Source organism: Daphnia pulex, chromosome 8, assembly GCF_021134715.1.
Source record: "Daphnia pulex isolate KAP4 chromosome 8, ASM2113471v1".
Classification (NCBI taxonomy): Eukaryota; Metazoa; Arthropoda; class Branchiopoda; order Diplostraca; family Daphniidae; genus Daphnia; species Daphnia pulex.
Genome location: NC_060024.1, coordinates 6,026,806 through 6,051,777, shown reverse-complemented (window position 1 = coordinate 6,051,777; position 24,972 = coordinate 6,026,806). Strand labels below are relative to the sequence as shown.

Sequence of the window (24,972 nt, the reverse complement as noted above, 5' to 3'; positions counted from 1 at the left end):
GGCTATCCCCAAGAACGGCGGATGTTTATTAAAGGGTCCCAAGATGCAAGGTAACGTCCTTAACGCGCCGTATGCCAAGTCCAAATGTCATATCTCTCTCTCTTTCTTATCTCGTCATCCACCACCCACCCACTCAACTTTGAAGTTGGGTGAGTGGGTGTTGGTTGACGAGGACTGGGTGGGTGGGTTTGTCACCAATTCAATGGAAGATACGACTTTTGGATCGGGCATACGACGCGTCAAGGTCATTGCCGTGCATCAGGGTTTAAACCCTAGCGGTGTTGTACCAAAGCGCAACAGCCGCTTCGGTCTCAACCCTATACTCACCCGATAAAGGAGTGAAAAACATGTATTATCATTTATCAATCCCCGACATAATTTTCATCGACATCATCGCTGTCACTCTCGACTATATGCCTGCAAGTTTATTTAGCAGGCAAACTGCTCTATATGGTTTTATTTTAAGTTGACGGAAGGTATGCGAAAAGTACACCTTTCCTCCTCTTTGGATTTATTTTGCGCTTTTCCATTCCCTTCTTCTCTTCCTTTCGGTCTTTCAACTTTCCCACCAGAATGAACGAAAATGAGAGGTACAGTAAGCTTCCTAAGCTATACCTTCCGTCAACTTAACAACGTCAACTCCGTCAACTAAAGAAACTTGCAGGCATGGTTGTATATGTATTTCGCAATACTATAAATTTTTCCAATCAGAATGCTAGAGATGGGTTGCAAAGCATACCCTAAATGGTCATGACATATCGCAGAGACCAAATTGATCACGTCGGCTATGGTATAAAATCTCTCACTCTTTCATGAACGCCAGCGCAAACGGCGACAAATGTCTAATAAACACGATGATGTATTTCGTATTTAGCACCATGTTTATCATATTCACTTAAAAATAAAAAATTGCCTGGCGTGAACGTAAATATATCGTAAAATTTATATTCAACAAAGCAGTTCATTAGTGGAATTAATCATGATTCCTACATACAATAAACGTTCGCTAGCTTCTTGCGCCCACATGAGAGGGAGAAACGCCGTTCTCAATTGCTTCGCTAAGTGCTCCCTCCGCTGTATGTAAGCTTATTTTTTTTAATAGCTTAAAAAAATAGTGCTGGAAAAAAGCGAGATGCTGGGTTGAGGTTGAGATTGAGTGAAGTTGATACCTTCTTAGTCATGAGAAAGGTTCTCCAGTCAATCTGTAAGGTCCACCATAGTCCTTGAAAGCTTTCAACATATGTATTGGAGGCAAATCTCCTCTTGAATGACGGCAATTCGGGTTACAGGAAAAATTCGACTTTCTTTCTAAGGTTTAAAAATATGAACAATAAAATAGTCTAATTACGTCGTCGACTAAGTCAGACCTCCCAACTTCAACGCAGTTTCAAAGAAGGTCTTTCGATTCATAAGCTTGTTTATCTGTTGAAGTCATCCATTTTTCACGGTGTTGATAATTTTTTCCAGTACGAAATTATCAAGGACAACGGCTTGTTCAACAAAATAATCAGTTTCTGCCTCAAATTTTTCTGTTAGGTACCAACTTTAACCGATCCCGTCGGCTTTCTTTCCGCGAAACTTCCGTGTGTGTGGCTTTCAACATCCATCGGCATGACTTCCTCACAGTTCACACAGGTTTAAGGCATACATTGTCTAAATTACGTTCTCCTCTTCAATATTAGTAAAGTCGTCGTTGATTTCTATGCCCTTTTCCAACGGAAACAAATGTATAAATGTTTTTGGCGGAAATATATTTAATAAACTCAATCCGTAAACGATTGAGCCATCTCCGACGAGGTGTAACAAATTTAAATTTTTGTTTGGACTTTTAACATTTTAAATCAACCGATGATTTTGGAATAGAAGCTGGATAAAAAAAATTTATGGCAAATTTAGAATTGATTACGATAATGCATTTCATACCTTTCAATTTTCCCAATTACATTAACTTTGCAGTCGTGCTAAAAAACTCAATGTAACGTCCCCACAGACCAATTTTTTCCATCAAGAAAGTGTCGTTTGGTTTTACGACCGGGATGTCTTTCAACATTTTGGGCATAAAACGAAAGCTTCTAACAAAATCTATGCATCTCTATACCGTAGGATAATAATGGAATACAAATTCAAAACAATCACAAAAAATGATCAACAAACGTATCATTTTTAAATAGATTTCGGTATAACTTCAACTTTATCAGCAAAACTCTGATACCCATTTTTAGCTGTTTATTTTGCAATTGTTAAAGATTTCTCTTTTTCCTGTGTACTTCTCCGGTTGATGTTGACGGCAGGGGATCTATTAACGTATTTGCTTAATATTGGTGCTTCTAACAACATAGTTACATAACACTCTTCACAATACTCAATATACAAATTTTACCGTCGCGGGCAAAGTCGCTATCTATATTTATTTTCCTGATGTTTCATTGACAAAGAAGAGAGACCAAGAAGGATCTATTAATGTTGAAGCTGATGGATCAATTCTTGTTCCGTCGTTGCTGATGGATTCTTTTTGGGAATCTTAATCTTCTGTGTGTAAGCAATAAGGATGAAATGAAATGTCACTGGTATTACTTGAATGATTCCAGTATATTGCTGAATCAGCACTAAAATTGTGAATTACCATATTAATAATTGCCAATTTTAGATATTTTAACACTTCTTACGCTGTGTTTTGGGCATTCATCAATTAAATTTTGAATAAAACTGCGGTGGTAGTCTAGGAAGCGTCTTCCGTTTCTTTGTGCCGACCCAGCTATAAAAAAGAACTTCAGTTTAACTGTAGTTTAACTATAGTTTCCATACTAGAGTAATTTGGCCGCAAAACTATAGTTTTTTTTAGTTCAAATAAATGTAGTTTTTCTTCAATAAAAAATGCAGTTTGATTACTATAGTAATCGTATTACAGTTTCTTTACTACGGTAAACTTACTATAGTTTTTCTTTTACCTAGTAATTTTACTACTCTTATTTCACTAAAAGGAATATTTATAAAACATAATATATGAAGCTTCCATCTGTGTATGTGACAAACAATCAACATTCATTCAACACATAATAATACACAAATCAACACCATAATAACAGGTCAAATCAAAATTATTTGTAAAACTTAGAACTTAATGGCAAATTATGACTCTTCAAGTTATTTTTTTTGTTTTTAGCTGATGTTGCGTCTTGCAGGCGTTGTTGAATTTCTGTCGGATTACTGCGCGCATGGCGCTCTCTTTTTCCTCTGGAAAGAAACTCGTCACGCAATCTAAAATACAATTAGGCAGTTATTGAATAGTTATAATAATTAATGAAATTTAAAACTATTACTTATAAGTTGGCTGATTTGTTCCTTATCAGCTACTTTCTTCTCACTATTCATCATATTATCAGTCAAACGATGATCCATTAAATACGCCGCAGAGAATAAATAATCCATCAGCTTGCTGGTGAACAGAGACATTTTCCGACCAACTCGGTTGTAGATCTTTTTCGCGATGTCCATGCAGATTAGGAATTTTGATGGGACGTTTTCTTCGTTAGAAGAGAATGAAGTGGACTTTTGAATATCTTTGATAGAAGATTGAGAATTCAAATTCTCTGTAGGGGAGACTGGAGTAAAATGGGACACCGGGTCAAAAGGGACAGTTGGGGGAAAAATAGTAGATGTTAATAAAACTTTAAAAATTTTTAGTATGTTATGTAAATCTGTATAATGTACTTCGGCATGAAATTTTGTTGATTTTTGTCAATAACTGCATGAGTTATTGACAAAACTAAAAAAACGGTTTTTATTTATAAATTTTTGTCTCCGCCATTTTATGTTTATAGAAACAAATAAACGGTAATGGCATGTAAATTTAATATTGAAATGAAGCTGATTCATTTCTTGATCGTTTAAAACAAAAATTAGAATTTTAGACCAATTTGTTTAGACGGTATGAACTTTTTAAAAAAAGAGTCATAATCGGGTTGTTTGGGACAGCCGTTTTTGCCTAAAATGGGACAGTTACGGACCAATCAGCGTACAGCATTTTTAAGAGGCTCGATTTCCTGACCTAGCAACGCAGGATGTCCTACAGCTCCATAAGGGAATTTGTATATATAAGAAAAAAGGTTCATTAACACAATAATTTAATTGAAACATTTATAAACTCGAAGAGTCTATGCAGTGAAACACTTTTTCAATTTTTTTCAATTTTATTAATGAATTTTAAGGCGAAAACGGAGGACGTCCCTTAACACCCACCCCAGTGTCCTCAATTACCCCCAAAAATAGGCCCCTCCCACAAATCTGAGGCAACTTTAAAGGTATTTTATGGGGAAATGGTTCATGATTAAATTATATAAAAAATATGGGGGGTTCATTTTAACATGGAATACATAAAAACAAAATTTTAAAGAAATTAAATAATTAGTTTGGGAGATATAGGGGGAAAACAAAAACTGTCCCATTTTACTCCAGTCTCCCCTAGACCCTGACGACAAGAGAGATTTTCCTTTCTCCATAGACCCTGATGCAAAAGGTATCATGTCACCACTGGCGTGATTGTAGTACCAATAGTAGGTGTCTTCCGTTGGCCATTATTGGCTTGAAAATTCGGCTCCCTCATTGGAATCTAATGAAATAAATGAAATTTTCAAAGTATTCTGTCTAGAACTGTTCGTCAGGTCTAGCATGGTAGATGGATGGGAACTGCCAGGATCTCCTGAACATTCAGCAGCGTTCGTCAACTCTGTGTGAAGTGAATTAATTGGACCCTGAAAAATAAAATATGTGGATTTTTAAAACATTCCATTATAAATATTTTTAACCTTTGACACACTTGACAAAAATGTTAGGCTTGATTGCGCCTCATCTAATCGTCTACTGCTGGCATGTTGCTGCTGATAGCTCCCGTAATTTGAATGATCCTCACTCAATTGTTGAGAATTATTGCCGAAATTGCTGTTCATCTCACCGAAAAAACTTGTCGTGGGATGTGGGTCGACAGCATGTTGACTTGTTGACGGTGCTGCAGAACCCCAATCATAACTTGAATAGCCTGACGAAACATATGGGGTTGAATAAGACACAGCCAAAGGATGATTGAAGTGATTACGATGACGAAACTCAATCATTTCCTTCTCCAGAGTTGCAACTCCTACATTTACCAATTTAAAAAACAATTAAATATAAATAAATGATCAATTATTGAAAAAAAGTCACTTACGTTCCTCCAGCTTCAACACATCCTCTGACTTGGTAGAAATGGTTGATGCTGCTGATGATGATTTCAAAATTTGTTCTTTTATTTTCAACATTATATCTTCATAATCTTGAGATGAATTAGAATTCTGATTATCGTCACCGACAGCAACTGAAGGCGATGAAGCAACTGCAACTGATGAAGATGATGGTGACGTCACTACTTGTTTCAATATTTCATTGGCCAGCTGACTTCGGTCAGCCTTCTTCTTCTTCTTCTTTTCAGCCTTTAAGGCCAACCTCTCCTTTTCAGCTATATCAACGGCAGCCTTTTCTTTCTTGTCTTGTTGCAGTTGTATAGCTTTTTCAGTTTGGGCCACAGCTCGGTGTCATTTTCTTGTTGGTTCAGGTGTGACAGCATCAGTTTCAGCTTCATCAAAAGAGGAGGATGGATTCTTCGTAGAGCCATTAATCTCTCGAGCTGCTGCAAGACTGGAAGCTTTTTGAGTTAGCCACAGCTTGTCATCTGTAATTTGACGTACACACAAAATATATATAGATAACATATGGAAATTTTACGAAGTAAAAATAAGAAAAAATGTTTACCGCTGGAGCAGATGATAGTTGCAGCCAACCTACTACATTTTGCTTTAGACGGCCTCCCTTTCTTGTTGGTTTTACGACTTGATTCATGATGCTGCTGGTTAGGCCAGTTGAGGATGTACTCTTCTTCAGCTGAAATTTGTTCTGCTGGATAATTGGCAAACACAGAGACAACTCGAGTTGGGTTGAAGACTTCCAGATCAATTATGGCAATGGCCTGAATTTATTTTGCAAGTTTTGCAATTCAATTCCTCTTGGCAACAATTTGCTTCATGCTGACCAGATCAAAAATTTCTCATAGGATTTTGCTCGCCTGTAGATGCCAACGAAGAGAGATCAAATTAGAATCAATGATCAAATGATAATCAATGAAAAACTGAATTCAACCGTACTTTAACTATTAGTAAATTTTAATAATTACTAAAGACTCTATCTCTGTTGAATTAACCCGGCTCAGTGGATTGTTGGATTGGCTTCTTGATAGAGAGTTAACAGTTTGAGAAATGAGATTCAGCATCAATGAAAAATCACTTTATGGGCGTACGTATTTGCCCCCGATATTTGTCGGGTTGGAAAATTTGATTATAGTGAAGAACACAAATGTGTTTCAGACAAAGTTGTTAACATGGCCACCCCTTAGCAATGGAAACGTAATCCTCATGCCAGGATCACACAATTGTACAGGGAATAATCTAAAATGACTTAATTCCCCACAATCCATTGCCTGTTGCTACATACAAGCTACATCCTGAATCCCAGAAGTTCAGTCTTGCAGTTTTTAGATGGGCGTTTAACGAGCTTCGCAGCAAACATGGATTGGGATGTATAAGTATTTTTGTACAACTTACAGCCTTTTTTTAATGTTTACATTTTTCTCATTTGCAATGAAAGCAAGTTATTCGGATGCCGGCTGTGACTCCGAGAACAGTGCTCGTGTTTGTGTCAGTACCACAAAGTGTTCTAGGCCGTCTGACCCAGAAACTGTCAGCGAGGAGGAGGAGGATATGGACTCAGAAGTTGTCCACAAAAATCAACCGGTATTGATGTTGGTGTACAAGGATCCAGAAACTGAAGAGGAAAACTTGTGTGTTGCTGTAACCCTACATGATGGCGTTTCTGACGTGGAATTTTCTTTAGTTGGCAGTGGTCCTGTCAGTAAAACAGCAAATATTTCCTCTTCCTGACCCCAAAACCCAGTGTTTGATATACCGGACATCTTCAAGAAGGCCATCGACGATAAAAAAATGTATCGCCATGGATAATATAATGCCCATTTAGTTTTATAATATTTTTTTAATTGTCTCTAAACAATCACTAGAACGTAGAACCCAAAAATTAGGTAATGCAAAACATGCAAAAGAAAGTCAAACTTTTATTTTTTTAAAGATATCTGGAAAATATAAAATGTATAACAAATTACATTCCCAAATGGGGATTGAAATTCCAACCATACTAATATTTTTATAAACAATTAATTACAACTATTTTAATAATAAATTTATGTGTCCAACCTTGGCCCGTTGAACAGTGTGAATGGATGCCAATAATCGCTACTGATGAATTCGCTGTTTTCCCCATAGAAAACTTGCAAACATTTACAATATATAACTGATTCATTGTTATTTGTTTGTTTTTTTTCGTTATTTTAGTGGAAACATGCTTCTTAAGCCTAATTTGAAGAAGAGCTTGACCACCAATCTTCATCGAGTTGGTACAAGAAAGCGTGTAGCTAAAAATTTGGGCGACTATGTGGATGCTACTTTTTCTGTCTGAGCCCCCAAATTTACATAACATTTCAGTACCACCAAATAAAAACATAAGACCACCGAAGGCCTCAAGGACGTCAGCTTATGCCGATAACACTTTCCAGGATGGTTTGATTGGAGCTTGTAATTTTTTATCGTTCACGTAAATGTATTTTCGTTCTATTTATTGTTAATTGTTATTTTATATAATCCAGCGATGATAACAATCACGGAACAATTTTCCGAACGCAACAAACAAGCCAGGGCACCGAACAGTGGTCTTTTAGAGATCATAATATAGTTAGCGAAGATGAATCATTGGCTTTACAAGATTCCGAGGGAAGTAACAAGAATACTGCATCCTACTACATCCACTACTACTACATCCACCAATTTTGAAGCAGAAAGGGAATTACAAAGAATGACATCACAATCACCAGATAACCAATTAGGCTACACTGAATTGCATTCTTTAGAAGTCGAGAATTGTAATTATGAGAGTGACTCAATAGAACAGGTTATCCTTCCTCGAACGTCTGGAATTGTGAATTCTCATCCGCAACTGAAGCAAAATTACGGCCATGAAAATGAAGCACTAAACCATTCTGTTATCAGGCCTTACTCTTCTCGGGATGAGAATCCCGGTTCAAAACTGAATCAAAAATACGGCCGTTGAACGGAGCAACAACAACAGGTTACTCGTTCTGTTCTGTCTTGGAACGATAATAACTGCCCAGAACTGAATAAAAATGACGGTCATGGATGCGAACCACAACAACAACTGGTTATCCGCCCGCCTGGCCCATCTCGAAATGTGAATTGCCAACATAAAAATGCCCGAAATGTAATTGAACCACAACAACACGTCATCATGCCTTGCCCGTCTAGAAAGGTGAACTCTCATCCTCAACATGGAAAATTCCTGTCATGGAAGTAATCAACAGCAACACGTTATCCGGCCTGGCCCGTCTCGAGAGATGAATTCCAATCTGTCGCTGAATACACAACATCATCAGATTATTCAGCCTGAACCGTCTAGGAATGAGAATTTACACCCAAAAGTGAATTCAAATGCAGGCCAGGGAAGTATGCCCTCTAAAAAACAGTATGCTCCCTCTAGTCCGTCTTCACGAGTTAATTCCGGTCAACAGTCATCCCAGAGTCTTCCTAAAACGCCGAATGCAGGTGCTTTTTTCAACAATTTCTTTATTAACACTGAGTCCACCACTCAATCAGTCCAAAATTGGGGGTTTTGGGGGTTTACAATTTTTGGAAAAGGGTGACGAAGGCATCGATCTTGGGAGGTCCTGGGGAACCAAATGTGCTGTGTGGGCAATGCAGCCTCCGATGACCGTGGCCACGGTACACGAACACGAACACGAATCAGCCTACACCTAGACCGTTCGTATACAGTAATCCCGCTGACCATGCTTTGTGATATTCCAGCTTAGACACAAGTACACACATTCACGCTGACCATGCTCTGTGGCATTCCAGCTCCGGCAAAATCATTAACACAAACACATACAAAATAAAGAAAAGACTGAGAACGTACTTAATTAAGTAAACGTAGGCTACAATCGGCTGAGACCAAGAAAAAGAGGATGTCCAAAGGATACAAAGGTCCAAGGATGTTCACAAAACGATGAATCTGGCTGGGGAGACAAGAGACGAGACAATAATCAAAAAGAACGAGAGAGGGTAACAGAGCCAAGCTGGCGTTGTCACCACGTCGATTGACGTTCGGATCGTACGTATGACGACTGGTTTCGACAGAAACAGAGCGAGGGGAAAAGAGTTCAACGGAGGGAGGTTGGCTGAGGGGCGCAAACGTCCAGGAAACGTTACACGGCCCGTTATTGCAGTCGACCTAGAAGCTTTATTTCAACAAGAAATTCTAGCCGGAGATATCCTTTCCTGTCACCCCCTCAATAAAAATTTAGAAAACTTTCGGTCGAGTATTGAGGAAATCCCCAGAGGTTTAATGGAAATAACGTTGCCCATTTCGGTGCAAGCTGTGGTTAACTCCATATCCATTACGGAGAAAAGAAACAAAAATGGAACAAAGTTTCTTGTAGCCTTATTGACGGAATATCAGACTGCGTATACCATAAAGTAAAAAGACAAAACCGTTGTTTTCAAGGATATGTGAATACTTTGTTTACATTTTGCTTTTTTTATTTCTTTTCTTTATTTTATAAGAAGCAACATGTTTTTCGGTAAATTTCTTGTTTTAAACATCGATAAACATTTCATAAGATAACTTTTACTGTAGCTTTCAGAAGAAGTAAACCTATTTGGTTAACACCTCAGCTCCATTCATTATAGAAGGCGACTTTAACGAACATCACAATCTTTGGAAGTCCAATACAACGGGCAATATCGCGGAAAAGGGGAAACCGGACCCATGTTTGACACAATAATGGTAATGATGGTAAAAATAGTAAATATTAATTTAAAAATCTAGTTTTTCAACACAATATTTTTATTGTGTAAAGTTACTTCGTACAAAGTTCCATTGATTTTGGACAAAAACTTACGGAGTAATTCAAGAAATTAAAAAACATTTAAAAAAATGTCAACATTTTTTCACCTCTAAGTCTCTAATTATGCAAAAAAAAGGGAAATAAAGACAAAATCGTACATACAATTGCAGAGCTAATCCAATTGCCTATCAAACAATTAAAAATGTAAATTTTGTGTGTGATTAAGGTATTTTTTATGTAAACAGAGGATAGTACTTGGAGGTCACTTTGGACAAAAATTGGGGGTCATATTGTACCACACACCGGTTGGTACCATTGTACCCACCATTGTTTGAACATACATCAAGAAGTGTAGAAAAATTCAACCCATGTCTGGTCCTACAAGTGCGACCGTTCGCTCAACGCGTGCCCCACTTTTTCTCTCTTCGTCGTCGTCGTCTGATGACGAATAACGACAACTCTGTATTCTTGAATCTAGTCTGGTTGGCAAAGTGTCAAAAACACTAATAGTTAAATGGGAAAAGCTTTCGGTAGAATAAAAGGCGGATAAAAATAAATCCACTCAGCCTTCCGTTTGTGACCATATATGGCGATTTTCAAGAAGGAGAAAAAATTTGTTGACAATTAACCTTTTAGTAAAGCTTCAAAAATCAAAGGTAATTAGCCATCTATGGCCAAAGCTGATTTAATCTTTATTGTTATACACTCTAAATTTTTCGACCCATACTAAGTAGTATATGTATGTACGAAGCCGCTTAGTACTAGCTTCGTAGTTGTATCTAAAATGTTTGTTAGTCTCTCTCCGTAAGAAGATAACGTACTAACAACGAAACGTAGTTAGTACGTTTAACAGCCCGTACTAACCAAGGTACCTTACTAATTGGTGAATGAACATCATGGTTCCCTGACAGGTTTTATCCTTTTCATCTTATTAACATTCCTGATTCAATATATCGGTAACATCTCAGTAAATTTTAAGGATGGCTGATGCTAAAACTAAATTTAATTATTCCATAGAGCCTTCATCAAAACTCTTTCTTTGTTCAAATGTAATCCATCGAGTAATCTTAGAAAAAGCACAATTATCCAGGTTTATATACAAATTTGTGTGGAGGTAATTTTTTCTTACTTCTGTGATACGGTTGAACTCAATTTTATGTTTTTTTCTTTCTATATAGCAAAGAAGAAGTCCACCAGGAACGGGGGATGTCTAAGTGTGAAGAGCTAATGAAGTATTTAACAAAAGGATACAACTACGGCAAAAAAATAAAGCTCCCAAACCTCCTTCTGAGTCACTAGGAAGTCCATTGTCTTTATCAGAGTCCTCATGTGAAGGTGACATCCCTCTATCTGTGTTTGATGCAGTTAATGTGGTGAGTGGTACAGGTGAACCTCATCAATTCAGGATTCAGCGCATAAATCCAGTAAATTCCCAATGTTAGCCTAAGTTGAATTCAGGTAATATATGTTATTGTTTGATCCAGGATTCTGATTCAGCATCACCTACTTCAAATACTGAATCCCAGCTTGAAGACGTAAAGAATCAACTTGTTCAAGTAACCAGAGAGAGGGTCCACCTCAAATTGGAAAAAGAAGAGTTAAAAAGACATAACCTAACCTTAAAAAGAGGTATTTATTTTGAGTATTAGATAGCAAAAGGAATTACAATCTAATTCTTTCTTATCTTCTATAGACCTTCCCTCTATTTTCTCAACTATGCAAAGGTCTCATCTAATGAGGCAAGCCTTGGATAAAAACAGGTCGACTAATTTCAGTGACTCATCTGAAGGGGCATCAAGCCCACCACTATTGAGGCCAGTCACGTTGTCCAGCTCTTCAGATGGATCTAAAGTATGTTTCTCATTCTTTTCTCTCTAAAAACTTTTTTTATAACTCTATTACTTATTTTGCAGTCTAAGGCCGATGATTACACAACACAAATGCTACAATATATGTCCTCAGAAGATTTCGACTATTGTAAGTTTGTAACATCATGGCTCGAAATAATTTCGCGGAGTTGATCTCACTTATTATGGGCAAAGTATTCACAGTAGAAAAATTGACAACAAAATCTTTTACTGGGAAGCGAACACCAAAGCCTGCGTTACCCGTTGAGAAAGTGAACGCTGTTGCCCGTAACGAAATTTTAAGTTTGCATTTAATTCTTTTTTTCTGATCATTCCTTATTTAATATTCAAGTCTTAAACGACATCCTGAAAAACCCATTGGAGAGTTTAAACAGAAGGTGACCAATTATTTACGCGACCAAGCATCGAAAGTGAAAAACCGGAAGAAAAACCTGAAACTGATTAACCGTAATCAGATTTTACGATGTATCATTTTGCGATGTCTTCCTGAATTCGTGTTATCAATGAATTCATGGACTGTGACAAGACTGAATATGCCAATCGCATATTCCTTGTAGGTTTTAGGTTATTTTAAGTAATTCAATAAATTACGCTAACGAGACTGAAATAAAGCTTCAATTTTAATTTTGCTCTTGAAAAAATTGCGATAAGTTAAGTTATTAGCTGTGTTCACAGCTGTATGTGTATTCCATTCCATCTCTAAATTTTTTACGTGATTTTTTCGTAGGGTTGCTCAAGAGTCTTGAGCAGGGTCTGTAGGGGTGACCAACCCCTCTCGATAGATGTAGGCTGACGTTATGAGGGAGACCACCCCAACAGACCCTAAAGGCAAAGAGGGGGAAATGTTGTTTTCGCGAGCGCTAGGTGGCTTATAGGATGAAGCCCGGCATGGCCGAAAAACGAAGAAATTTTTAAGAATTTTTTCCAAAATTTCTATCGTTAATATCTCGGTTTCTGAGCCGAGTATCGAAAAAACATGAAAATTGTTTGAAGAGGTGGGCTATCCCATCATTTTGAAACAATTAGAATATTTCTAGGTGCAGCAGTTGACCAGAAAACTGCTGCACAAAAACCAAAAAAAAAGTCCAAATTTCGCCTACCCCCTCTCAGTTTTTTTTTAAATATCTCCCAAACTACAAAAGCTAGGCGATTGCGGTTTTTACCAATCGACTTCAAGCAAAAAAAATTTCACAAAACCCATCGACTTTTTAATTTTTAGAACCCCCAGCGACAATTTCCGCTAAATCAAAAACCCCCAAAACGGTCTCTTTGAGTGGCGAATCGCTTGTTAAAGAAGTATGTTTGACCTGTTAAAAACCCGAGCCATGACCCGGACGGTAAATTTTTTGTGACCCATGGGTCGACCCGGGTCGAACCCATTAACGCTATTGACCCAACCCGCTCAAACCCGTGTTTGAAAAAAAACCCATCTAGGCAACCCATTAAAAAAACCGCCCAAATACCTCCGGGCCACAGCCCTAACCGATGGAGTGATTTGCGTCATCAAACACGAAATTCTGAGAATGCAGAACTCGTTTATTCAAACAGGTCATTACGAATATAATTTCAAGGTTACTTTTCGGGTAGGCCTACTTTCATTTTGTGACGTCATCTTTCCCTATGAAAAAAACGAGTGTGCGTGTATCAAAATGATATGCGTGACTACGAACTGCTATGACGTGGGGATTTTTAAAGTATAGAGACAATGCGGGATGGGTGGTTTCCTATATTCTCCCATTCCAGAACATTGCACCAGGATGTCAATGAAAATTGACGGCGATGACGTCATTCACAAGTGAAGTGCTGAGGGCAAGCGAAGGCTGATGATGCTTTAGTCTGTACATTTGCGTCATTCACGCTTCCTTTTCTTATAAGTCTACACTCCCTTTGCTAGTGTAAACATTCAAAATAATAGTAAATGGCCATTTTCCCCGCATTTTCCCCGCTGTGCACTGCTTCTACATCAGCGCGTGAGGTATTAAGTGCTATAGTTTTGTGTGTGTGTGTGTGTTAATCACGCGGAACTGGTTTTCCAATTCTGGTTTTCCGATTCTGTGGTTATAACCTTCACCGCATGACGCTGGCGTTCACTCTGTCGTGTCTATATAAAAGTCGGCAGCGCTGCAACTGACAGCCATTGTTTCATTGAGAGTCAGTCTCGTTCAGCTCATTTCAAAGTGAAGTTCAGATCCGTTCAGATCTGCTGCAAGGTAAAAATAAGTGAAGAATGGATGACTATATCGACGATATTCCGATTCAGTATCTCTTAGTGGCTGGTTTCATAGTTTTTTTCATTTGTATCACGCTCTCCCTGTCGCTTTACTACTTTTGTTGTTACCGCCCGAAAGCCAATCGCCGAAAAGCCCACAAAATTCAGCGGTTGCAACTGCAACAACAGCCACCAGCCGCTGTCGTCTCCGTTGACTCTCATCGTACTGCAGCAGCAGACCTTCATCAAACTGAAACTCAGCAGTCAAGAGCTGGTGATGTCACGATGACGCAAGAAATTCCTGCTCATGTGTCTTTGATAATGGAATACGACGTTCGCTACGCTCCCCCACCTTATTACGCAAAAGAAGAAGACCTACCACCGCGTTATTCAGAAATTCAAACTCCCGTTGAAATAATGACCGAGGTAAATATCACAGGAAATCAATTGCTATTTTTCTCATAATTCTTAATTTTTGTTTTCATATTAATAACTATTTTTCCTTTTGTGTAGAAACCGGCCACTAGCAACTGGTAGAATTCGTTCAAGGACATTCTCTTGACTCGTCGATGGTGCGCTTTATTACGTGGTCGGAGTTGTATCATCTGCACATAAATCACAAAGCTGAAATCCCAAATATTCTCAGTATATAGTCTCAATGTTGTTTTAAGTACAAATACGTTCAATAACAATAACCCAAAGTTTGAAAGTGGAATGGTCAAGATTCGTGCGACTGGAAAAAAAAATCAGATCACAACATATAAAAGATGTCAAGGTTTTGTAACGACAATTAAGCTAATTTGCTGCACCTCATTAAAATATGAAATACTGTACATATACCTGAGTTATCAATAAAATAACAATGTCATGCAAATATCACGTATTCAATTAAAAATTTATTGATATGTATTATTTCACAATGCTCCTTCAAGAAGATATAATAATTATAAAGTAGGCCAGTTTGTTTCTTATAGGAAAACGTGCAGAGAATTTAAAGCGAAATTATCGCTAATACACACTCATCCGGTTGGAACTTTTTTGACGTCGACCGAAATGGTCATTGATGTCTCTTCAACTTGAGAATCCGTTTTGGCGATTGTAACTGACGACAAAGTAGATGACGAAGCGGTTGATACCATAGGTGTTGGAGACAACGTAGCAATATCTATCAGCAAATTCATCAGCCGATAAGAATTTCGTACTTTTTCAAGTCGATTATCGATTGCTATTTTAAAACAGTACCTTTAAGTAATGCGTCAAGATCCATACCGTCGCTGTGGACGTGCAGGTCGCAGCCTATGCCAGACAAAATGGGCAAAATTTCTGGTTTGGTCTTAGTCAAGACGAGTTTGTGGCCGTGTTTCTGCAGGCTCTTGATCATGTTGTCGAATCCCTGTGTATGCATAACATTTGATTCATTGGCCAAAGTCCATTTTTTTTAAATAATCTTTCAGCAAGAATTACGTAAGCGGTAGTGAAATCCGCCGCCGAGACGTGGCTCATGTCGATGACGACTATAATCCCAGGATAAAGCGCCGAGGCCTTGCGAACACTCGACATGAAATATTCCATAGCTGTAAACACCAAGCTGCGATCCGGGGTGAAGATAAGATATTCCGTGTTCGAAGTCTGTTTAAACAAATATACATTGAAAACCGAAATTTTTTGAATGCCAGAATTTAACCTTTTGGACCAATCAAACTATTTCATACTTCAATTTTGTGGATCCGGATTCTCGGTCGAGCTGTGCTGTACAACAGCATTCCCAAATTGATGGCCGTACCGATTAAAATTCCTTGTTCGAGCCCGACAAAGACGCAGAAGATGAACGTGATTCCAAACGGAATCAAATCAATTTCTGCGCTCACGAAATAAACAGTCATTGATTAATTTAGAAAAAAAAGGCTAGTTAATAAGCAAGAATATTTACTCTTCGATTTCCAAACCATCTTCACTAAATGGACTTCGACCATGAAGATGACGGCGCAAATGATGACGGCCGCCAAACAGCTCTTTGGAATATAAAAGAAATAAGGCGTCAGGACCGTGATGGCCAACAGAACGAGGGAAGCTATACAATAAATAAGAATTGGATGTTTAATATTTTATATGACCTCCATATAGTCAGTTAAAGCTTGTTAGTACCGGTGTATAGTCCGCCGAAGGGTGTTCGTACGCCGCTGGCAGAATTGACTGAAGTGCGCGAAAACGAGCCGGTGACTGGGAACGACGATGCGAACGAACCCATAATGTTGCTCATACCGATGGCAATCATTTCTTGACTGGCATCGACTCTCTTGCCTTTAGCTATAGGCAGTAAAAAAAATCAAAAATTAAATACGTAAAATTGTAAATAGAATGCTGCGCTCTGTATTACCAAATGATTTAGCGATTGCTATCGATTCGAGAATGGCCACTAGTGGAGTGATGTAGAGAGCGGATCCAAGATTTCTGCATATCTCCACAAACGTATAAGTCTTGTCATCGTTCTGGAAGGAGAACACTGGCGCCTTGAAAGGGGGAAATCCACTGGGAATTTTGCCTGTCAGAAATTCAAGCCAAATGATTCCGTTTTAATTTAGTATTTATAATTATTATGAGTTTGTACCTGTTAAAGTGAAAGGGAAAGTGGAATTTCCAGGCTCGGCCAGACTGTAAGCGATGATGGAACCAACAATGATGACGATTGCGTTGCGGGAAACCGAAATCAGCCAAAATCCCGTGTTAAACCAATTTTGCCATCGTTTCCTCTCTCCTTCTTTACCCAATTTAACTTGATCCAGAACCTAAATTTTAAAAAATATGTTTCGGAATTCCCTTTTCACAAGAAGTGTTATGATTGAACGTTTTTTAAGTTACCCGGAGGAGAAGTAAAACGGCGATGGAAGAGAAACCCAAAACGGCGTCCCATGTTTTGGTCTCATCGATGTGTTCAAACACGGCGATCCAAGTATTCAGGAAACCTTCGGCGTCAAACTTGAGCCCTAGGAGTGACTCAATCTGAGTTGTGGCGATAGTGAAGGCGGCGGCACTTGTAAATCCGGCCACGACTGGAGCCGCGATGAAATCAATCAGGAAACCTGTAGCGATCGGACATAGACATAACGATACAGCCATCATCAGAAATGTTTCCATTTTCACACTGATTTAATCGTCATACCGAAATTCAGAAGCCCAAAAAGGAGAATGATGCATCCAGTAAGGAAGGCGAGTAGGATGGCCGCTTCGGGTCCCATTTGCGATGCGCCGGAATCGTACGTGACGAGAGCCATGAGAGCCGTTGGTCCGATGGTGATTGCATGTGTGCTACCGAGTAGAGCATAGACAAAGCAGCCCATGTAAGCAGCGTACAATCCATACTGAAATTTAAAAAATTTAAATGCTAGTAATAATGTTTCACACACAACGAGTATAGTCGTTGAAACCGGCGTTCAACTACTACTATTAAAGCACTCCAAATAAAGCGTTGGCAATAAATAATAACAGCATAAGCACTATAATGCTATTACAACATAATCATACTATATGGACATAAAAAAAATAATTTTATATTAGTTAATACCTGAGGAGGAAGTCCGGCCACGGTTGCGTAAGCTAATCCTTGTGGGATCACTGTGACTCCGACAGTAATGCCGGCCACTAGATCGGCCACAAAATCCTGGAGTGAATATTTCGGTAGCCATTTCAGAATTGGAACGCGCATATACAGCGTTTTCTTGCGAAAAATGCGCTCTTTCCGCGTCCTCCACCAGGATTTCGGTTCCGAACCGTCTCCGCCGTCATGTTTGGGCTTCAAACGAATGACAGTCACCGAAGTCTGTTGTGGCCCTTCAACGGGAATGTCGTCGTCGTCACTGTCGCTGCCTGCACAGAAAATATGATTAAACTATTGATCAATTTCAAGTTCATTACTTAAAAATGCATCATCGCATTCGTGTTGAATAGCCCTACTTGATTCAGCTCTTCTGTCCGTTGCCATGGCCGACAAAGTGTCGCGATCGACTGCGGTAAGTCACTGGGAAAAAAAATTAAGAACAATCTATCGATGGACTGACGTGCTGCATGGAAAATCCAACGATATGTATACACCGGACAACAATTGTGTTGGGAATTAAGTTTTGCGTTTATCTAGTGAACTCCATAGTATAGTGGGGTCTTATTATACCAAGCGATAACGACAAGTCAAACATTGTTTCGACTGACAGCGCAGATAACCTCCCGCGTGCAACGCTCGTGCTATAATAGAGCTATTTCATTCGCGCAAAATTTAATTCTCCTTCCCGATTTGGATTTGTTATCAATCGCTAAAAATCTATACTTCTTTTATGAATAAATGAATGGAGCGCAAATTATTTTTGTGAAATTCAACAATTTTCAAAATTGCAATTAGCGGATGTTTTTCAATGTTTTGAAGATCAGTTTATACTATCTAAAGCACGCCTATAATCTAATAGGTAAGTCCTCAAGTAAAATCTCTCTTAATCTCCTGAAGCTCGAAGCCTCGAACAAATATGAGTCTCTAATATGGTTTAATTTAGTTCTCCACTTTATTTGCTTTGACGCATCTAACCAGAAGTTTCTGGACTTGAACAACATGCCAGATAGCGGGTTTTACCGCGCAGCCATTTGATATGGGATTCTCTTGTTGTAAATTGAGATTAACTCTAAGCCGTTGTTTTTCAAGTGAGGAAACAGAACGTGATGGAATCCGTAATAAATATACGTCTGATTATCAAGCCTGTTCTATAACGCAGGTGTTTCTGGTCAGTTGCGAATAACGTACACAACCACGGTAAAATAACACCAACAAGAAACTTTTTGTGTATACTCAACAAGTAGCTGCAGGGAACATGCAATCCAGCTAGAATAGAGTGAAGCGAATTATGACTTCTGGCTGGGTTTATCCTCAAAATACGAAAGGCTTTCGTTTCCCTTATATAAAAATGTTTTTCAAAGATCTCCTACACCATGCCTATACATAGAAATGTGTTTTTATTTAGCTATTTACACACTGTCTTGTAGCGACTGGGAATAGTTGAATTGTCCTCTAAATTCCGACGAAACTAAATTATTTTATAGCTGGATTCAGAAACACCCACAATAATAACTTAGAAATCGGGAACAAACTGGATAGGTCTGGATATTTCTACTTAGAGTTTTGGAAACACACTCAGACTTTGTACTGCTATTACTGATATCTATGCATAGCGTATCCAACGTAATTGTGGCAACAGCCTGTTATTTTATGACATATCGCACTCAGTTACAGTTTTTTTTTCCACTTCACATAAATCTGTATTACTCTATAACTCAAGCGAATAAAAAATAATTAAAATTTGAGACCGCTTCCAATATTAATTAAAAATTTTGAATTGAAAAATTAAAATACAATAATTAACGTAAGCAATTCAGTCAGCTAATAAGTTACTTGCCAATGGAGTTAGTACAGATTTGCGTGCGAAAAAAAATATTCACTTGTTCCACTACTGTCCAGACTGGTCTACTTGTGTAAATAGAACAGACTATCGATTCTACACCATTTGCACTTGCAAAGAGAGAAAAACGCCCTGAATATTTTCGTCCTAATTTATTTTTTATTTTATTTTTTAATGTTTTTTTGTGTAGTGTCGACTGTCGAGTCAAAGTTTCGGTGAATGACACACGATTCTCAATCCCCCATAGAGCCTCAAAAAGAAAATAGTCTACTATTTCAAGGAATTTGATCAAATAAAATTTATTTCTGTATCCTCTTTAAGGTAAATTTAATGACGCCCATTTTTAGACGTTGCGAAATTCTCTCCTGGGATTTTGTTTCGCCGAACCAAGTGCGAAACTGAGAATTAATGGCTTGTCATTCTTGTGAATCTCCTTTGCGAGGTACGGATCTAATTTTATAAGCTATTCGTGCGCGTCAGCAGATGCAGGAATGTGTATAGTCTTGTACGCAATGCAAACGTATAGTTGTTTCAACAATGTATAAAGAGCGTAGTTTCTTTTTTTTTCCCCTTTCACGGCAGATAAGGCGAAGACGTGACGTGTTAGACATATTTTATGTTTGTTTTTTTCTGAAAAGGCCTTGAAAGTGTTGGAAGACGTAACACGACAAAACACAATTTTCGTTTTCTGCACGCGACGTTATAATACGAGCAGGTGCGTGTCTTTATTCTTTGTGTACTTTTTTACAAGGTGAAAATGAACTTACAATCATCGTATTAACTATTTTTTTTTTCTTTCTTTTAAATAAAGTTATCAAGTCATACTACGCTGTATGATGTAATCTTGTTATTATAGCAAGCAGCTACCAGCTAGTTGTATCCGAGTTTATTTCTTCAATAAAATATCCACTCGAAATTTATATGCAATTCATTTTGCCGTTTTCGTCATTCCAAGAATAAATTTATGCTTGATGGAACCTGCACGATACAGCCCGCAGAGCTTATTGGGCTCTTGTTAAACCAACAAAAAAACATATTGGCAAAAGGAATAATGGGCCAGAAAGGCGGAAGTTGTCAAGGTCTGTGGGAATCGATTGTGCATGCTCACATTATAAATTATAAGAGCTCTTATTGAGCAATAGCTAAATACCCGCCAGTCCCATAGATTAATCTCGTGCCAAGTGATACATATTTACATTAATAAATGAACGCAATAAAGAAAGTTACAATAAAACTATATGATTGGATTTTTTCTGATTTTTCTCTATAGAAATGTTTTCTTGCATAAGTTTTTGGTAAGAAGAGGTTGTGGCCTGTGGGTATACTTGAAACTATATGTACAAATATTGAAACGACGTCCAACAAAGGAGATGGTGATGTTATTTAAATAACGCAATCTCAGTTTATAGGATTTAGCATTAAGAAAAATGTAGTACTTGATTTCGAATCCATGCACAAAATTCAGGGATGGTTATCATCACATACACGTTTGATGTCGACATCAATCCGAGGAGGTCGGCGACGTTACTTCAACTTCAACACAATCCTCCGAATTGCTGCTAATACTGGAAGACGATGAAGATGATGACGCTCTAGGCGTTATTGAAGTTGTCAAGGTAATCTCTGTTTTAAGCAAGATGAACATCAGTATTCTTTAATAAACATTTAGTATTTTAACGATTATAATATACCTTTAAGCAATACGTCTAGATCCATTCCGTCGCTGTGGACGTGCAGGTCGCAGCCTATGCCAGACAAAATGGGCAAAATTTCTGGTTTGGTCTTAGTCAAGACGAGTTTGTGGCCGTGTTTCTGCAGGCTCTTGATCATGTTGTCGAATCCCTGTGTATGCATAACATTTAATTCATTGGCCAAAGTCCCTTTTTTTTCAAATAATCTTTCAGCAAGAATTACATAAGCGGTAGTGAAATCCGCCGCCGAGACGTGGCTCATGTCGATGACGACTATAATCCCAGGATAAAGCGCCGAGGCCTTGCGAACACTTGACATGAAATATTCCATAGCCGTAAACACCAAACTGCGATCCGGGGCTATGAGCAGATATTCGGTCGTTGTATTCTTTTGGGATGTAAATTAGTAAAGAAATTAATAAAGAAATTTGATTTTTTTTTTTTCTAAAAATTTAGTTTATCATATGAAATAAAAATACCTTGATTTTGTGAATTCTAATCCGTGGTCGAGCCGTGCTGTACAAGAGCATGCCCAGATTGACAGCCGTGCCAATCAGAATGCCTTGGGAAAGTCCGACGAACACGCAAAAGACGAATGTGACTCCAAACGGAACCAAATCGATTTCTGAATTATTGCGAATATAAAAACATGAATATTAGTTCACTAACCAAGTACAGAATTTAAAAAATATTTTTCATACTCTTTGACTTCCAGACCATTTTCATTAAGCTGATTTCCACCATGAAAATCACGGCGCAGATGATGACAGCCGCCAAGCAGCTTTTTGGAATGAAGAAGAAGTACGGCGTCAAGACCGAAATGGCCAAAAGCACCAAAACGGCTGTATGTGAAAAACATGAGATTTTGGCAATTTAAATCCACAATTGTGCTGTATGGGCAAAATTTGAATTTACCGGTATAAATTCCATTTAAAGGTGTCCGTACGCCACTGGCGGCGTTGACAGCTGTGCGAGAGAATGAGCCAGTGATCGGATAAGATGACGCAAAAGAGCCCAAAATGTTGCTCGTCCCTATGACGATCATCTCTTGGCTGGCATCAATTCTTTTCCCTTTGGCTGTAGTAATTTGTTCAAGTCCAAGAAATTGATTTTTAAAAAATCTACATTTTTCACAAATTGATTATTAGTACCTAAAGATTTGGCGATGGCGATTGATTCGAGAACGGCAACCAAAGGACTGATGTAAAGAAATGAGCCTAGATTTCTGCATACCTCCACGAACGAGTATGTCTCATCGCCATTCTGGAAGGAGAACGCGGGAAGTTTGAAAGGAGGAAATCCGCTAGGAATGTCACCTAGAATATCCCATAAAAATTCCATTAGAAATTTTGTTTTGAGTAATATTTTCAATTCTTTTTTTTTCTCACAGCTAAGACAAATGTTAGTTAAAGAAAAAAGCCTAAAATTAAAAATTAATTACCAGTGAGCGTAAAAGGATAATCACTTCGTCCCGGCTCTGTAAGAGCGTAAGCAATAATCGACGCAACGACGATGACGATGGCGTTGCGGGAAACCGAAATCAGCCAGCATCCCGTGTTGAACCAATTTTGCCATCGATTCCTCTCTCCTTCTTTACCCAATTTGACTTGATCGAGAATCTAAATATACCATAAAACATTTTTGAAAGAATTAAATTTTACCAATTTTATGATTGCCCATTTTTTATGTTACCCGGAGGAGAAGTAAAATGGCGATTGAAGAGAAACCCAAAACGGCGTCCCATTTCTTGGTCTCACCAATGTGTTCAAACACCGCGATCCACGTATTGAGGAAACCTTCGTCGTCAAATTTCAACCCGAGAAGAGCTTCGATCTGAGTTGTGGCTATGGTAAAAGCGGCGGCACTGGTGAACCCAGCCACGACTGGAGCCGCGATAAAGTCAATCAAGAACCCTGTAAACAAACAAATCAATCAAGTAGCTAAATTATCTTTTTATATGTGAAATTATTACCGAAATTGAGAAGCCCAAAGAGAAGAACGATGCATCCGGTTATGAAAGCTAGGAGTATGGCCGCTTCGGGACCCATTAGCGCCGCCCCGGAATCGTATGTGACGAGAGACATGAGAGCCGTCGGGCCGATAGTGACGACGGGCGTACTTCCCAATAGAAGATAAACAAAGCAGCCCATGTATGACCCGTACAGACCATACTAAATAAACAAATCGTGATGATAAAGGTGTCAACACGGAACATTTTTTTTCTAAATCAACATCCTTGTTCTACAACTATATTTATACTTTATAGCTATAGCCTTGAATACTTAACAAGTATACTCAAATACCTATATCAGTAGTAAAATATGTTTGGAATAAATTTTAAAAATATCCAGTAATACCTGAGGAGGAAGTCCGGCCACGGTTGCGTAAGCTAGTGCTTGGGGAATCACTGTGACACCGACAGTGATGCCGGCCACTAGATCGGCCACGAAATCCTGCAGGGAATATTTCGGTAGCCACGTCAGGATTGGGACGCGCATGTACAGCGTTTTCTTGCGAAAAATGCGCTCTTTCTTCTTTTGCCACCAGGACGCCGGTGGCTTATCATCTTGCCCCTTTTTCAACCGGATAACGGTCACGAAATTTGGTTTTCCCGCAGTTTGGCTTGCCTCGTCACTATCGCCTGGAAAAAATTAAGGAAATTATTTTAGTCTTCAAAATGAAAATAAAAAACGATTGAGACATTTTTGTGTATACTAGAATCGTTGTTTCCTTCCATTTTCGCCATGGGGGAGGGGGGGGGGAATAATAAGAAAAACGTCTCGTTGAAATTGCAACTTGTGGAACGTCCCAGACGCGCGTATGGACGACTGGCAAGCGAAAGCCAGACTAAATCAGCCAATAAATCTATCTGCCGAAAGCGTAATAAAACGATCAGCGTTATCGATCGATTAGTTGTGACACTTTTGAAGTTGATCTCAAACAAGAGATTATCTGACTTATATTAGGTTCGGCGCTGATAACATCGTAGAATGCGCCACAATATATCATAAAACAAGTATAAGTACTTTATATTCTAATTATTTTTACTTCCTGCTCATAGACAGTTTCTGACAATAAGAAGATATTATTTTTAAGTTTTGTCACGGGTGGCTTTTGCGGGGGTTTTGCGTTGCTGTGGTCGATCGGCGGTGCAGTTTTGAGGCCCTCTATTTCATACAATTAAGCCTCTATGGCCTCTCGTCACACTGAACACACTCCGACGACAGTGCGGTAGTGCCCAACACCAAACTGAACAGAGGTTTCAAACCGACAGCAATTTTGGGGGGTAACATTTATGTAAGGAATATAATGGTGACGCTTTTACCGTTTTTCGCCATGTGTTTTTCATATAGCTAGTCGTTTACTAAACGTCATTTCCAGGAATACACTTCAATTATTTAACGTTGATTATAAGCAACTGTATACGCGACAGCAGTATTTCATGTTATTTTATTGGAAACTGGGCAACTTTCATTGATTTCCGAACTGATTTTGACTGAATAGATTTCAACAGTATTCCCAATCTTTGTGATCTGGTAGTCGACATGCTTCTGGACATTTTGATGGGATTTCATTAGAATTTTCACCAACACCACCGACGAAGTAACTGCCATTGCGCATTGTGGGGAACGGGAAAACTTTTTAGAGGCGACTTCTTGTTCAGTTCATTTCTTTGACAATGGTAGCTGTCATGGGCCATCTGATGATGGTTGAAAGAGAAAAAGGCCGGAATAATTAATTTAAAAAATTGATTACA

General features: G+C 38.5%; 4 protein-coding genes across 5 annotated transcripts; 1 reads left to right on the top strand and 3 right to left on the bottom strand.

Moving 5' to 3' along the window:
- Window positions 1–3,139: 3,139 nt before the first annotated feature.
- On the bottom strand, window positions 3,140–4,631 carry LOC124200579. The gene is made up of 3 exons (XM_046596849.1): window positions 4,466–4,631; window positions 3,321–3,596; window positions 3,140–3,258 (listed from the first exon to the last, which is right to left on the bottom strand). The coding sequence occupies exons 1-3, from the start codon at window positions 4,521–4,523 to the stop codon at window positions 3,140–3,142; spliced, it is 453 nt and encodes a 150-aa protein (XP_046452805.1). The 5' UTR covers window positions 4,524–4,631.
- A 9,155-nt stretch (window positions 4,632–13,786) lies between these two features.
- On the top strand, window positions 13,787–14,963 carry LOC124199266. Its single transcript, XM_046595027.1, has 2 exons — window positions 13,787–14,515; window positions 14,603–14,963. Exons 1-2 carry the CDS (start codon window positions 14,108–14,110, stop codon window positions 14,624–14,626), a joined length of 432 nt encoding a protein of 143 aa, XP_046450983.1. The 5' UTR covers window positions 13,787–14,107; the 3' UTR covers window positions 14,627–14,963.
- A 2-nt stretch (window positions 14,964–14,965) lies between these two features.
- On the bottom strand, window positions 14,966–21,028 carry LOC124199261 (sodium-independent sulfate anion transporter-like). 2 transcript variants are annotated; one of them, XM_046595015.1, is made up of 13 exons: window positions 20,961–21,028; window positions 18,041–18,104; window positions 17,652–17,953; window positions 17,250–17,448; window positions 16,949–17,169; window positions 16,698–16,875; window positions 16,467–16,631; window positions 16,235–16,396; window positions 16,020–16,160; window positions 15,802–15,947; window positions 15,554–15,718; window positions 15,332–15,482; window positions 14,966–15,254 (listed from the first exon to the last, which is right to left on the bottom strand). In XM_046595015.1, exons 2-13 carry the CDS (start codon window positions 18,066–18,068, stop codon window positions 15,109–15,111), a joined length of 2,004 nt encoding a protein of 667 aa, XP_046450971.1. In that variant the 5' UTR covers window positions 18,069–18,104; window positions 20,961–21,028; the 3' UTR covers window positions 14,966–15,108. The 2 variants fall into 2 exon arrangements, with proteins under 2 accessions (XP_046450971.1, XP_046450970.1); XM_046595014.1 differs by lacking the exon at window positions 20,961–21,028 and having other exon boundaries at window positions 18,041–18,321.
- Window positions 20,396–24,241, bottom strand: LOC124199263 (sodium-independent sulfate anion transporter-like). Its single transcript, XM_046595017.1, has 12 exons — window positions 23,931–24,241; window positions 23,573–23,856; window positions 23,188–23,386; window positions 22,908–23,128; window positions 22,657–22,834; window positions 22,367–22,531; window positions 22,131–22,292; window positions 21,917–22,057; window positions 21,695–21,840; window positions 21,439–21,603; window positions 21,216–21,366; window positions 20,396–21,147 (listed from the first exon to the last, which is right to left on the bottom strand). The coding sequence occupies exons 1-12, from the start codon at window positions 23,959–23,961 to the stop codon at window positions 21,026–21,028; spliced, it is 1,965 nt and encodes a 654-aa protein (XP_046450973.1). The 5' UTR covers window positions 23,962–24,241; the 3' UTR covers window positions 20,396–21,025.
- Between the last annotated feature and the right edge of the window lie 731 nt (window positions 24,242–24,972).

Bases quoted from the DNA above. Each gene is read 5' to 3' on its own strand.
- LOC124200579 (XM_046596849.1), bottom strand. From the start codon at position 4,523: ATGATACCTTTTGCATCAGGGTCTATGGAGAAAGGAAAATCTCTCTTG. The intron at 3,597-4,465 runs CTAGGGGAGACT...CTCCAGTCTCCC, and splicing joins ATCTCTCTTGTCGTCAGGGT to CTACAGAGAATTTGAATTCT. The intron at 3,259-3,320 runs GTAATAGTTTTA...ATTGTATTTTAG, and splicing joins ACAAATCAGCCAACTTATAA to ATTGCGTGACGAGTTTCTTT.
- LOC124199266 (XM_046595027.1), top strand. From the start codon at position 14,108: ATGGATGACTATATCGACGATATTCCGATTCAGTATCTCTTAGTGGCT. The intron at 14,516-14,602 runs GTAAATATCACA...CCTTTTGTGTAG, and splicing joins CCGTTGAAATAATGACCGAG to AAACCGGCCACTAGCAACTG.
- LOC124199261 (XM_046595015.1), bottom strand. From the start codon at position 18,068: ATGGCAACGGACAGAAGAGCTGAATCAA. The intron at 17,170-17,249 runs GTATGACGATTA...CGATCGCTACAG, and splicing joins TTTTGGGCTTCTGAATTTCG to GTTTCCTGATTGATTTCATC. The intron at 16,161-16,234 runs GTACTAACAAGC...TTTATTGTATAG, and splicing joins CTTCGGCGGACTATACACCG to CTTCCCTCGTTCTGTTGGCC.
- LOC124199263 (XM_046595017.1), bottom strand. From the start codon at position 23,961: ATGGCGAAAATGGAAGGAAACAACGATTCTA. The intron at 23,857-23,930 runs GTATACACAAAA...AATTTTTTCCAG, and splicing joins GGAAGGAAACAACGATTCTA to GCGATAGTGACGAGGCAAGC. The intron at 22,835-22,907 runs GTAACATAAAAA...TGGTATATTTAG, and splicing joins CCATTTTACTTCTCCTCCGG to ATTCTCGATCAAGTCAAATT.